The sequence below is a fragment of the Triticum aestivum genome, chromosome 3B, assembly GCF_018294505.1.
Source record: "Triticum aestivum cultivar Chinese Spring chromosome 3B, IWGSC CS RefSeq v2.1, whole genome shotgun sequence".
In the NCBI taxonomy this organism is placed as follows: Eukaryota; Viridiplantae; Streptophyta; class Magnoliopsida; order Poales; family Poaceae; genus Triticum; species Triticum aestivum.
Window position 1 is genome coordinate 803402929 of NC_057801.1, and position 12279 is coordinate 803415207.

Genomic DNA, 12279 nt, shown 5'->3' on the forward strand with positions numbered 1-12279 from the left:
CAATAATTTGTTTCACAGCAAGTCATTAATCACAAGACCAAGTTGATGCCATAAACTTAACAGGACAAACAATAGTTTTTCAGGCACACTAGCTGGGGATTAACAAATGTCACCCCATAAGAGTTGGGCTAGTCATCAATTAGATCACCATCATCACAAGAATACAAGCAGCACATGTCCACATTACTAGATCCGTTGAAATTTTTGTCCAAAGAAAAGGGACGTGACAGAAGTTAGTAGCATTGATAAAAAAACATGTGATGATCGTGCCTTCACGGATATAATATAAATAAATATACACATATCAAGCCAATTTATTGTGCCAATTATATGCCTCAACAGTCTGTCACTGTTGACCCAGTTTGTCAAGTGACACACGTCTCTGAACACAACACAATTATATGCCCAGGTGCAATGACAAAATTCTGGTGTTAAATTCTTTCATATAGAACAAATTAAGTCCAAGGGCGACTAAATAGCAGCACCTTATCTAGTATGACTAGTTAAATGGAAACAGAAACATCAGGCAGGAAAGGAGGAAACCTTGTCCAACAGTAGCAGCAGCAGGTGTACAATTAGTCAAGCAGCAGCACGATTCAAGGAGAGAGTCAAGGCCTACGAAGCCCCCAAAGTCTACCATCTACAAGCTGATGAAATAAAGAAGATAGCTGAACAGTAACCGTGCTCCCCAAAGGATGGCAACAGTCGACATGGCGACATGGACGGACGCCATCATCGCGCACATGAGATAATAGCAGCTTTGATGATGAAAAGATAGCCCAGCGACTAACACCAATCCCAAAAAAATTAACATATACTTCATCATGGCTGATGAGCCATGCATGAATGGCCTGCCCATGTGCATGATGCGGCTGGGTAACTTGCAACAGCAGCTTAAGCAAGCAGGCTATAGTGTAGCCGACCAAGATTTTCACCCAGCAAGCAAAGGAGAAAGAAGGCTGCAATCCCAGGCAGTGAACCGTGTCAAATCAGGCATGCATGGGTTTGCTTTTCACACGCCTTTCTTTCCTTTCCTTTCACATCTTGTCAATCCGGCACGGGGAATCAATATGGGGGCTAGCACAAAAAACCATGGCTGGTAGGATAGGAAGGTGGAGCACAGCACAGGAAGCAACCATGAATGATCCTGCCTCCTCTCCTCCTCATGCATCTCCTCTAGCCTCTTCTACAGCATCAACATGCATGCCAATTATCAAAAGATGAAGATGCTAGTAACATAGTTTAACATGTAGCATAAGTGTAGTAGTAGATAAGATGGTGTATAATAAGCGCAAGAATTCCCTCATCACATGCAGCATTACACACTGGCCTCTCTCTAGGACACAAGTTCCAATGCAATTAGAAGATGCTCTATCTACAAAGCACAAAGCCAATGCCAAGAGTGCATCCATATGCCTCCCATTCCTTCAATCCTACCTACCCGTGGAAAAAGATGGGGAAAACAAACAGGGAAAAGGGTGCTCCGATGAGTGGGTGAGATAAACAAGATAGGCATGGCAAGCATTGGATGCCAAATCGGCCACGCAAAGGAGTGAAAACCAAGCAAGCGAGTGTTGGCAAGAGTCAAACTTTTCTGCTCAGCCTATCATGATAATCTATCTATCTATCTATCAGCAGGAGAGAAGCCTGAACAGTGCACGCCTCTGGATCCCAGCCTGCTCGAAATGGCACCCACGGCCTACATGGTTTGCACCCCTGAACACATCCCCATAATTGGAAAGGCAGGCATTGGGAACATAAGCAAAGCATGAGACAAGAAGAAACCAATTGGACAAAACCAGCAGGCAATAACCTGATCAATTCAGTATGCAGAGTACTACTAGTGTTGATTTGATCTTCATTATCTTGTTTAACATTCCTAATTGACAATTATTCTTCTCTAAGAGTACATTAGTACTGCTAGAAAATTAAGGAACTGATGTCATACAGCATGAACAAATTAATGGCGAACACCATGCATTGCATTGCACCCCGGCCATGAGAGGGTTGACAGGTTTGTACTTACTAGCAATGAAGAGAAGAAAGGAAAGAATGGTACTGTAGTAATGATCTACTATGTGACCTTACTCTTCTAGCAGCTCGGCTCAGTTCATGGTGTTACCATAGCTGGAGCCGCCGCCAAGTATGTGCTGGCCTCCTCCCCCTCCGCCTGCTCCTCCGGCGCCAGCACCGCCGTACATGTCGGAGGGCGCCATCGAGGAGGACCCCCCACCGCCTCCCCTCGCGGCATTGCCGCCGCCGCCGAGGTGGAGCTCGGACATGTTGGGCACCGCGCCGCCGGTGCTCGAGTCGATGTCATTGCTGGCGCGGCCGTCGTCGACGCCCTGGTCGTAGAGGAAGCCCTTGAAGACGTGGCCGTTGATGGTCACCGTGGCCTGGTACGCGTACTCGTCCTCGCCGTCGTCGACGGACGTCACCCGCACGCACCTGAACACCGCCGGCGCCCGCACCTGCCGCGGCAGGTTCCCCCTGAACGACGCGTCTGCAGCACACACACATAGTAGATGCTGAGCGAACTGTCGCGAATTACACCACGCGTGGCCGTGGTGGGCGGCGTGGTTACAAAACATACCTTGATGGCTGGAGGTGGTGTCGTAGCTGCGCGGCGTGGTGGCGTTGGAGGTGGAGGTGTGCGAGGTGGTGGGCTGCTGGGAGGAGAGGAGGCGAGGCTTCTTCGACCCGGCGGCGGTGGCGTTGGCGGGGGACGAGGAGGAGCCGCCGAGGTGCTGGCGCTCGCGGCGGCGGGCGGCGGGGACCCAGGTGCTCTTGACGTGGGTGGAGCAGTCGAAGCCGCGGCTCTTGCAGCAGGTGCGGCAGCGGCTGTGGGTGCAGTCCTTCTTGGCCTGGTTGCCGCAGTCCTGGCAGGTGGTGGTGCCGGACCCGGAGGAGCCGTCGCCGCCGGGGTCGAGCATCGGGCCGGGCTTCTTGAGGTAGAAGGCGCCGAGGCTAGGGTTAGGGTTGCCGCCGCCACCGCCGCCGCCCGCGGCCGACGGCGAGTGCTGCTGCTGATGATGGTGCTGCGCGGACTGCCAGAACTGGATGCCGCCGCTGGCGGCCGCGGCCGCCTTGGCCGCCTCGGGGTCGAGCACGCAGGGGCCGGCTGAGAGCAGCGGGAAGATGGCGTCGGAGGCGGCCGCCGCGGCGGCCGCGTCGTGGTGGTGGTGATGGTGGTGCGTGTGGTGGAACGACGCGGCGGGGGCGACCACCACCATCCCCACGTCGCCCGCCGCCATGCCGTAGTTCAGGGCCGCCTGGCGCGAGGCGGGGGACGAGGAGGCCGCCGCCGACGCCGGGCCCCAGAGCCCGGCCCCCAGCGCGGCGCCGGAGGCGGCCGCGGCGCCGGCATTGAAGCCGAGCGAGAGGTCGTCCCCCCTGCCGCCCCCCGCGGCGGCGGCGGAGGAGGCGACCCAGTCCGCGAAGGCGCCGGTGTCGGACGGGAAGCGCCGGCCCGAAGCCACACTTATACCCAGCGGATTCCGCGGCGGGGGTCGGGATTAAAAATACCGCCGCCCCTCCGACCGAACCCGCCGCCCGCCGCCTAGAAGCTACTGCTACTCCCCGTAGTGGCTGCGGATCCTGCGCCGCCGATCCGGGGGGACGGACGGAAGGAGAATAAAAATCCTCCACTAGCGCTGATGCTACGACTCTCTCTGACGCAGCAGCAGCGGAGGCTGAGGCTGAGGCTGTGGTGGGAGCTTCTTCTCCTCTTCTCCGCCTTGGAAACAGTAGGAGACGGGCGGACGGATGGATGGATGGCGAGGGCACTAGGCTGTGGCGTCTCTATCGCCCCAATTACTACGACTAGCGCGCGCCGGCCGGCCACGACCCCTCCCCCTCCCTCTCGCTATCCCAACTCCTCCAAGCACCGAGCTCACTCTACCACTCTACTACCTCTAGCTCTAGCTGCCTATATAGTACCTGCCTGACAGGGCCCATCAATCTAGCTGCTGCAGCCGCTAGCTCGTCTCCTCTCTCTCTCTCTCTCTCTTTCCCCCTTCCTTTTTCATGGCACCTTTATTTTTTGTTTTCCTTGGTGTGATTTTTAGCACTTTTGTAATGTCTATGGAAGCCAAGGTTGGCTTTTGCGGATGATGGAGGGGGGGTGCGGTGTGGGGGCTCTGAAAATTCCCGTGGGACGGAGGGACGGAGATCTTCTCTTCTGGATCGACGATGATCACTCGCTATCCATCCATCCATCTTTGGCCGCTTCTTTTCTCCCCGCAGGCTTCCCACGCACTGCCCAGCCTCTCCTGCCGCGCCTGCTGCGGCCAGGCAGCCGCGTTAATTGCCGGAGTACCACCAGCATATGCTCCGGCGGCTAACGAACGACGCCGGCCGGCACATGCTCGCCTCGCGAGCTCGCAGGGTCCGGTCTCCGGCCCGTGCATGGCGTGACGAAACCAGACCCGCCTCGTTTCCAATTCCAACTTGACAACGATTCTGGTTTTCTTTCATACAGCAAGTTTTGTTCGGACGTGGCGCCGCTGGCCGGGGAAGGGACGGCGTCCGGAGTTAACGCTGGCAGCGCTATTCAGACCTCATCACAGCGCGTCTCATTGGCTTGGTTTGCTGGGCACCGGTGCGTGACCAGTAGCAGTAACTGTTCTTAACAGCGGCGTGATTCATGATTGGCCGGAGAAGAACGGACTCTTTTCACTGCGCGCTGTCACCGATCCCCTGTTCACGCATTGATTAGTTAATCCCGTAGTGGAAACGAAGATTGTTCAGTTTGAGGCTAAGGTTTATCCGATTACTGCATGGGTTATGGACTGCCACGTACGCTGTAGCTGACGGAAACCCTTAGTAAAATGCTTCCAAAAAATAAAATAAATTGTGAAAACTTGCATGTGTTCGCTTTGGATCTGTAGAATTCATTTAAGATTATAGTAATTTGTAAGCTGCACAAAATGAAATCCCGGCCCAACAACAACAAAAACTGGCTCCTAATTATATACATTTATTTGTCTTTTTTACGCTACGTCTGAAAGTATATTACTATAGAAACTCACACAGACTTGGTCTACATGTATATATGTAAAAAAAGAAGATGCATATGTGTTATATTTGAGAAAAGGGCTCTATCGAGCCCATCTTGCATACGCCCTTTTCCATGGGTTGTGGACGGGTTTGAAGATGTTGACGCAAAAATGTGGACTCCCTCCTCTATCGTTTATTACAGCCCGCCCAAGTCGTGGTATACTTCCATCGAAATCCGATGGCGTTGAGGGCCTGAGAGAGCTCGGTTTAGGTGCAGTTTTACTGTCGGAAGTTCGTAAGGACCCTGCTTTAGAAATATGAAAACATTGACTAAATGCATCGGTCGAAGAGACTCGGATCAGTCCAGGTCTTCAATGATTACTCCCTTGGTATACAAAAAGATGGATTTATGCCGCTTCGTGCATTAGTTGTACCACATTCGTCGAAGAGGCTCGGGTCAGGTCTAGGGGCCTATTGAGAAGGTTGGTGTTTTGCTTGCAATTAGGAAGTCAAGTACATGTGTACAATGTAGTTACAACTAAGCCAGGAAGCTGCTTGAATAAGGCTTTCTCATTATATGGCAAACTTTGGTACAACCCATGTCTGTACGACAACTTGGCTTGGCTTCGGGTCAACCAATGTTGATAACTTAAGTCGCATAGTCGTAACTGTTAATGTGTTGAGTAATTCTATAATAAAAGTGTTTATTTCACATAAAAAATCCAATAAATTCAAGTTGGCAACATTAAGTTTTTAGTTCTTTTTCGGCTTCAAGTAAGTGTAACCTAGAAGCTGCCAAGGAAGCGGAAAAGAACATGCCATACCATAGTAGGACGACATGTGTTATATGGAACATTGTTTTTTTTCGTTGTATATATTGAAGAAAATTCTTGTTTCGATGGAATGAACATAACTCATATGGTTTGGTGGAACCAGCCAGCCGGATTCAAGTCCTGAATCTGGCATGCGTACTCACATTTTTCTGCATTTACTTCCTGCTTTCTGACGCCGTTTGTTTGCTCACTTGGGTGACTATATGTGCATGTATGTAGATGTGCGTTTACATTACGTTTCTAAAAAAAAATAAGAACATTCGCTTTGAGTGAACAGATGTGTTTGAGCAATCTTTCTTAAAGAAAAAAGCTAAGAAGACATTTTCTTTGAGCAAAATAAATTAAGATAGGTGTGTCTAACTCTCATCGAGATGAGAAATAACTATGTCCCATCTAACTCATAAATCATTGCATTTTAGGCGGAGACTCACAAGGATTATTATTTTTTTTCTTTGATTATTCAAGTAGTGTGTACTCACCCTGCGAAAAAAAAACCAAGTGGTGTGCTCGTAGATCTGCCTTTTGTTGCTAACCCGTGTATCGGATGGTGACAGAGACAGAGATCTACACTAGTTCCTCGTTTGGACCCATGCATGGATATCTTGTTCTGATAGGGAAGTGTCAACGCGCGCGGTGGTCTCATTTGGAAAACCAGAGCGTGGTCCTCCCTCCGTTCCGCAGAATTCTCGAAACGGGCACGAGACCCAAATGCGCAAATCAAGCGAGTGGATGAGACCCAAACAGCCATCACGGGCTGCTTGGACAGTGTGAACGAGCGTGTAAAATGTGGCCGCAAAGGCGAGGGCGCTGCATGCCTGCATGTGCCCGCTGCCCGACCGTCCCGGGATCACATGATTGATCCAACGGCGACGGCGCCGCTACTTTGGACGCGGACGGAAGAAAGCGTCGCGGCCCGGCCGTGTCCCCATCGCCGGCCCCGGCCCGCCCCGGCCGATCGACGAAAAGAGCAAAATACACTCGGGCGGGCTCGTGGTATTTTGACACGCCAAGGAAGATACTCGTACGTGGCTGCCTAAACAACTGTTTGCTGGAGCGCCGCATGCATGCACGCATGTCGCCGCTGTAAAGCCTGTGCCAAAGTTAGATGGCGGGCACCGGGCTCCTGCGTGGAGGCCGGGCCGGCGACGTGGATGGACCTACGCCGGTCGGGTCCCGACGTGACGCAGACTGCGATGCGAGAGCTAACGAGACGCCGCAGCTTTTGCTGCCTGTGAGCGAGCAGCCCGATCCCGGCCTGATCCTTCCATCCGGCTCCTGTGTCGTCATGTTAAACTGGCGAAAAGGGGGGCCCGAAAACGCCGCTGGTTTACGGCGAGGAGGAAGCATCCGCGGCTGGGAAAAGGCCAAGTCCGAGAGTGAGATTCCCCGTCCAGTCGCCCTCGTCAGATCTGGCACGCGCCGATTAGGTAAACTGAACGAGCATTCCGTCTCCCGCCGCGATAAAGCCGAATCGGTGGACGAATGATCGGCGTGCGGCGCGGCTCCCCGGATGTTCTCTGCCTGCAGGGATCGGAGCCTAAACTATTCTCCAGCCGTCCGGCATATGCTTGCCATGGCGCAGATTTAGGCTTCTTTTGGTTAATAGGATAGGATTATCATAGGAATAGGATTCTTGTAGAAAATGAGATGACATGTATCTCAAATTCTATGAGTAGGAATAGGAAACAAGAGGTCATTTGGTTGACACCAAAGGAATTTTTCCATTGAGTCTAGGCTTTTTTTTATTTTCCTATGAAATGTGGAGGATAGGAACCAATCCTATGTAGGAATAGGAATCCATTCCTATGAACCAAATGGCTCTAAAGGCAAAAATTCTATAAGAATCCTATTCTCTAGAATTCCTATGAAATTCCTCTAAACCAAATGAGGCCTTAACAAATTGACATGCACATGTTTCCACGTTAAAAAAACCGTGCTACCACCGTAATACTCCCTCCATTCCTAAATATTTTTCTTTTTGAAGATTTCAAATGACTATCACATATGGAGTATATAGATATATTTTAGAGTGTAGATTCACCCAATTTGCTCCGTATGTAGTCATTTGTTGAAATCTTTAAAAAGACAAATATTTAGGAACGGGGAGAATACAACATAAGACCCTCGGAAGGAATGTTACGTGGTCAAAACGATTTTGTACTACCCGGTTCTTATTGTAATGTACTAACTTTTTCGTGAATTTTCATACAAGTACTCCCTCCGACTCAAAAAACTTGTCTTACATTTGTCCTAAATACGGATGTATCTAGACAAATTTTAATGTTAGATACATCCAAATCTAGATAAATGTAAGACAACTTTTTCGGGGCAGAAGTAATATCTAATTTGTGAACATTGAGTTTGCTAACCACATGTTCCATGCGTTTACAAGTATCTACTTTAATTATGCATTATGGTAAAAAGACAGATTTAATGTGTAATATTACCATGCATTTGCACTAGAAAAAAGACAGCGATGCTGTGTTTGTGGGATGTGATATTTCGGTAAATGGTGCTGCAGTGGCGACGGTGCGAAGCATCTTGGATGGTGCTGCCCAATTCTTTCGAGGTGGTGAAATGTGTGATGCTCCTTGGAGGCGTTGCCGAGGGTATTCGACATCTCCCTCGCTCGTATGGAATTGGTTGTTGTCTCCGGGCGAAAGCCTTGATTCGGTCGGATCGGCATGATGGCGGCGTACTTGACGTCGTTCCTCTGTTGAGAGCATCGTGTTTGGAGGCATGGCCTGGTTCCTCATTGCTCTCCTCCGGTGTTTGCTGTGGCCCAATTTTGATTATCGACGGCGCTATGCACGGCCTTCGTCGGTGCGTCCAAGACGGTGTTTTCTTCGGATCGGATCAAGTCCTGCCAATTACTTGCCACTTGCTCTTCGGCATTTAGGGTGGATGGTGCGTTGACAAACGAAGTTCTGTGGGAGCAGTTGGTCTTCTGAGGTGCTGACATGGGTCGAGACGCGGAGTTGTTATCTGTTGGGCAAGCACTTGTGCTTTGTAGTGTTGTATGGTCATTGGTGGCTTGGGTGTGGTGGTTGTGGTACACTCGTTGTTCGCAACGAGTGATAGTCATCTTGTACTTATAGTTCTGCCTTCTATAAAGCTATGGTACGCCTAGGCGTACTCTAAAAAAAAGATATTTCGGTAGATTTTTAATTCTACCACGTTTGATAGTAGATCATGTGGTATAGAAACAAGGAGGAGAGAGAAAAATAGTTGATAATTCGTGATGAAATTGAATCTTAAGAATCATGATTACAGCCGATCAATGGTGTACCTATGTTGTCGCAATTAAGACAAACTAGTCATGTAAAGGCATTTCAGACTCGCATTACTATATGGCCCATTTTAAATTTCATATCTGATCATCCTTAGGCAACTGGAAATTTTGGAAGCCTCAATGGATCTATGTAGGGAGAAAAGCTCAACTCGAGTGCAAGAATATTTCCGGGTCCTCTATGGCAAGTGCAAGTTGAAGGTCTCATTGTTCACGTGGGAGGGGGTGGATAGTTGCCGGTTCTTGAGGAACGCGGGGAGGGGGGAGGGGGGGGGGGTAGAGGGATGGCACGAGCGGCGGCGGCCCAACAGAGTGTGCTGCTTGAGCAGGACGATATGTTGAGGAGCGGAGGAGGTGCCAACACCACTTGTCGCGAGTGGCCGTCGGCGACACATGGGTAGGAAGATAAACGGGGCAACCCCGAGGAAGAGTATGACGATCTTGCCATCCGTTTTTGATGCAATGTCACAGAGCTGCCGTCGGAGTGGCTGCCGATGCTTGACATGCTCGCCGGAGGTAGGGATTCGACGGATTTGGGAAAGGGGAGCGTCAGGGAGCGGAGGTGGAGGCGGAGTGAAGCGGAGGCGAAGGGCCCGAACCTGGGTAAAAACATCGTGTCCCTCGTCTCCTGTTACCATCCGCCTAGACGCACAGTTCGGGACCCCCTACCCGAGATCCGCCAGTTTTGACACCAACATTGGTGCTTTCATTGAGAGTTCCTCTGTGTCGTCACCGATAGGCTCGATGGCTTCTTCGATCATCATCAACGACGCGGTCCAGGGTGAGACCTTCCTCCCCGGACAGACCTTCGTATTCGGCAGCTTTGCACTGCGGGCCAATTCGCTTGGCCAACTGGAGCAGATCGAAAGCTACGCCCCTGGCCGTCAGGTCAGATTTGGAAGTTTGAACTTCATGGCTGACATCCGCGGGGACTTGATCCTCGATCGGATCAAGCCACAGCCGAGCGTGCCGCACTGTCTTGGCGAGCATGATTTAGCTCTGCGGCCGGACGGTACCTTGGAGGCCGCACTCAAAACCGCTCCGATCTTCAATTCGGAGCCCGCTCCGCAGATCGAGGATGGATGCCTAGACACCGCCTCAGGGGCTGCAACCTCCACGGCGATAGAGCCGAACCCTGACTTTGTCCCTCATAAAGCTTGTGACTCCGAGGTGCCGGACTCCTCGCCGGACTCCAAACCTCCCGCGCCTGCCCTGATCGAATCCGATTGTACGCCGATCATGGAGTTCACCGCAGCGGACGTCTTTCAACACTCACCTTTTGGCGACATCCTGAGTTCGTTAAGGTATCTCTCATTATCACGAGAGCCCTGGCCGGATTGCGGCCAGGACGGTTGGGATGCGGATGATGAAGAAATTCAAAGCCCACCCACCGCCCACTTGATAGCCACTGTCGATGATCTAACCGACATGCTAGACTACGACTCCGAAGACATCGACGGTATAGATGACGATGCCGGAGATGACCAAAAACCAGCGCCTTTTGGGCACTGGAAAGCCACCCCAACTCACGACGTATACATGGTGGATACACCAAAAGGAAGCGACAATGAGGAAAAACGGGACGTGGCGAAGGACAACTCCCCCAACAAACAAACAAAGCGATGACGCAAGCGCCGCCCGAAGACCGGCATCGACAAAAACGGCACCCATATGGACCCGGCCCTAGAGTAGGGCGAAGCAGTGGACGACGCACACGTCAACAAGCAGCCAGCCGGACATGAACCGAACAAGCAACCCATCCCCGGCGAAGATGATCTCACATCACCAGAGCATATGAATCTTCATAAAAGGCTCGTCGCCACTGCAAGAAGTTTGAAGAAGCAAAAGCGGAAGCTCAAAACAGCGGAAGACGCACTCATAATGAGATGGAGCAAAGTACTCAACACCGCAGATAAATATGGCACTAGTCACCAGACAAAGAGCTACCCGAAGCGCAAGCTGTTGCTCGAATTTGACGAGGAGGCCTTCGAGCCCCTGCAGTCAAAAAAGAAAGGGGCCGCCTGGCCGGATAGACGACCAGACGACATGCCAAGAGCAACACGGGGCGCCACACACAAGCCGGCACATGATCAGCATAAAGATCCTCAGAAAAAGGATAACCCGGCCAGGTCTATCTATGGGCCAAAAAAGAAGACTCCAGGAAGTAATACAACCGGCCGAGCATTTGAAGATAACGACACACCCAAATACAGGGGCGCCGCACACCCACTATGTTTTACCGACGAGGTACTGGATCATGGATTTCCAGCGGGATTTAAACCCATAAACATAGAGGCATACGACGGAACAACAGACCCCGGAGTCTGGATTGAGGATTATATCCTACACATACACACGGCAAGAGGAGACGATCTCCATGCCATAAAATACCTACCCCTCAAGCTCAAAGGGCCGGGCCGGCATTGGCTTAAAAGCCTCCCAGAAAATACGATTGGAAGTTGGGAAGAGCTTAAGGATGCGTTTCGAGCAAATTTTCAGGGGACTTTCATCCGGCCTCCGGATGCAGATGATTTAAGTCACATAACTCAACAGCCCGGAGAATCAGCACGCAAATTCTGGAACAGGTTCCTCACTAAAAAGAACCAAATAGTCGACTGTCCGGACGCTGAAGCCTTAGCAGCCTTTAAGCACAACGTCCGAGACGAATGGCTAGCCAGACACCTCGGCCAGGAAAAACCAAGAACAATGACCGCATTAACAAGTCTCATGACCCGCTTTTGCGCGGGGGAAGACAACTGGTTGGCTAGATGCAGCACCAGCGACCCGAGTACATCCGAAATTAGGGATGGAAATGGGAAATCACGACGCAAAAAAGATCAGCGTCGAAATAAGGAAAATGGCCCAAGTAGTACGGCGGTCAACGCCGGATTCAAAAGCTCTCGGCCGAACAACAAACCACTGCCCCTAAAGGATAACAGTGACGAGCTATCCAACCTAAACAAGATTCTGGATAGACTGTGTCAAATACACGGTACCTCCGGGAAGCCTGCAAACCATACCCACAGAGATTGTTGGGTCTTCAAGCAGTCCGGCCGACTTAACACCGAACACAAAGGGCTCGACACACCAAGTGAAAGTGACAAAACCCAAAAGCAGCGCTCCGGAAACCAAAAGACTTTCCCATTAGAAGTCAAAACA

At 51.1% G+C, this 12279-nt stretch overlaps 1 protein-coding gene across 1 annotated transcript; it reads right to left on the minus strand.

Annotated features, from left to right (window-relative positions):
• Positions 1–415: 415 nt before the first annotated feature.
• Positions 416–4018, minus strand: LOC123072548 (protein LATERAL ROOT PRIMORDIUM 1). Its single transcript, XM_044496121.1, has 3 exons — positions 2594–4018; positions 2089–2503; positions 416–1186 (listed from the first exon to the last, which is right to left on the minus strand). Exons 1-2 carry the CDS (start codon positions 3252–3254, stop codon positions 2106–2108), a joined length of 1059 nt encoding a protein of 352 aa, XP_044352056.1. The 5' UTR covers positions 3255–4018; the 3' UTR covers positions 416–1186; positions 2089–2105.
• Positions 4019–12279: the final 8261 nt, after the last annotated feature.

Coding starts and splice junctions, on each gene's coding strand:
- LOC123072548 (XM_044496121.1), bottom strand. CDS start 3,254: ATGGCGGCGGGCGACGTGGGGATGGTGGTGGTCGCCCCCGCCGCGTCG. Junction 2,504..2,593: donor CACCACCTCCAGCCATCAAG/GTATGTTTTGTA, acceptor TGTGTGCTGCAG/ACGCGTCGTTCAGGGGGAAC.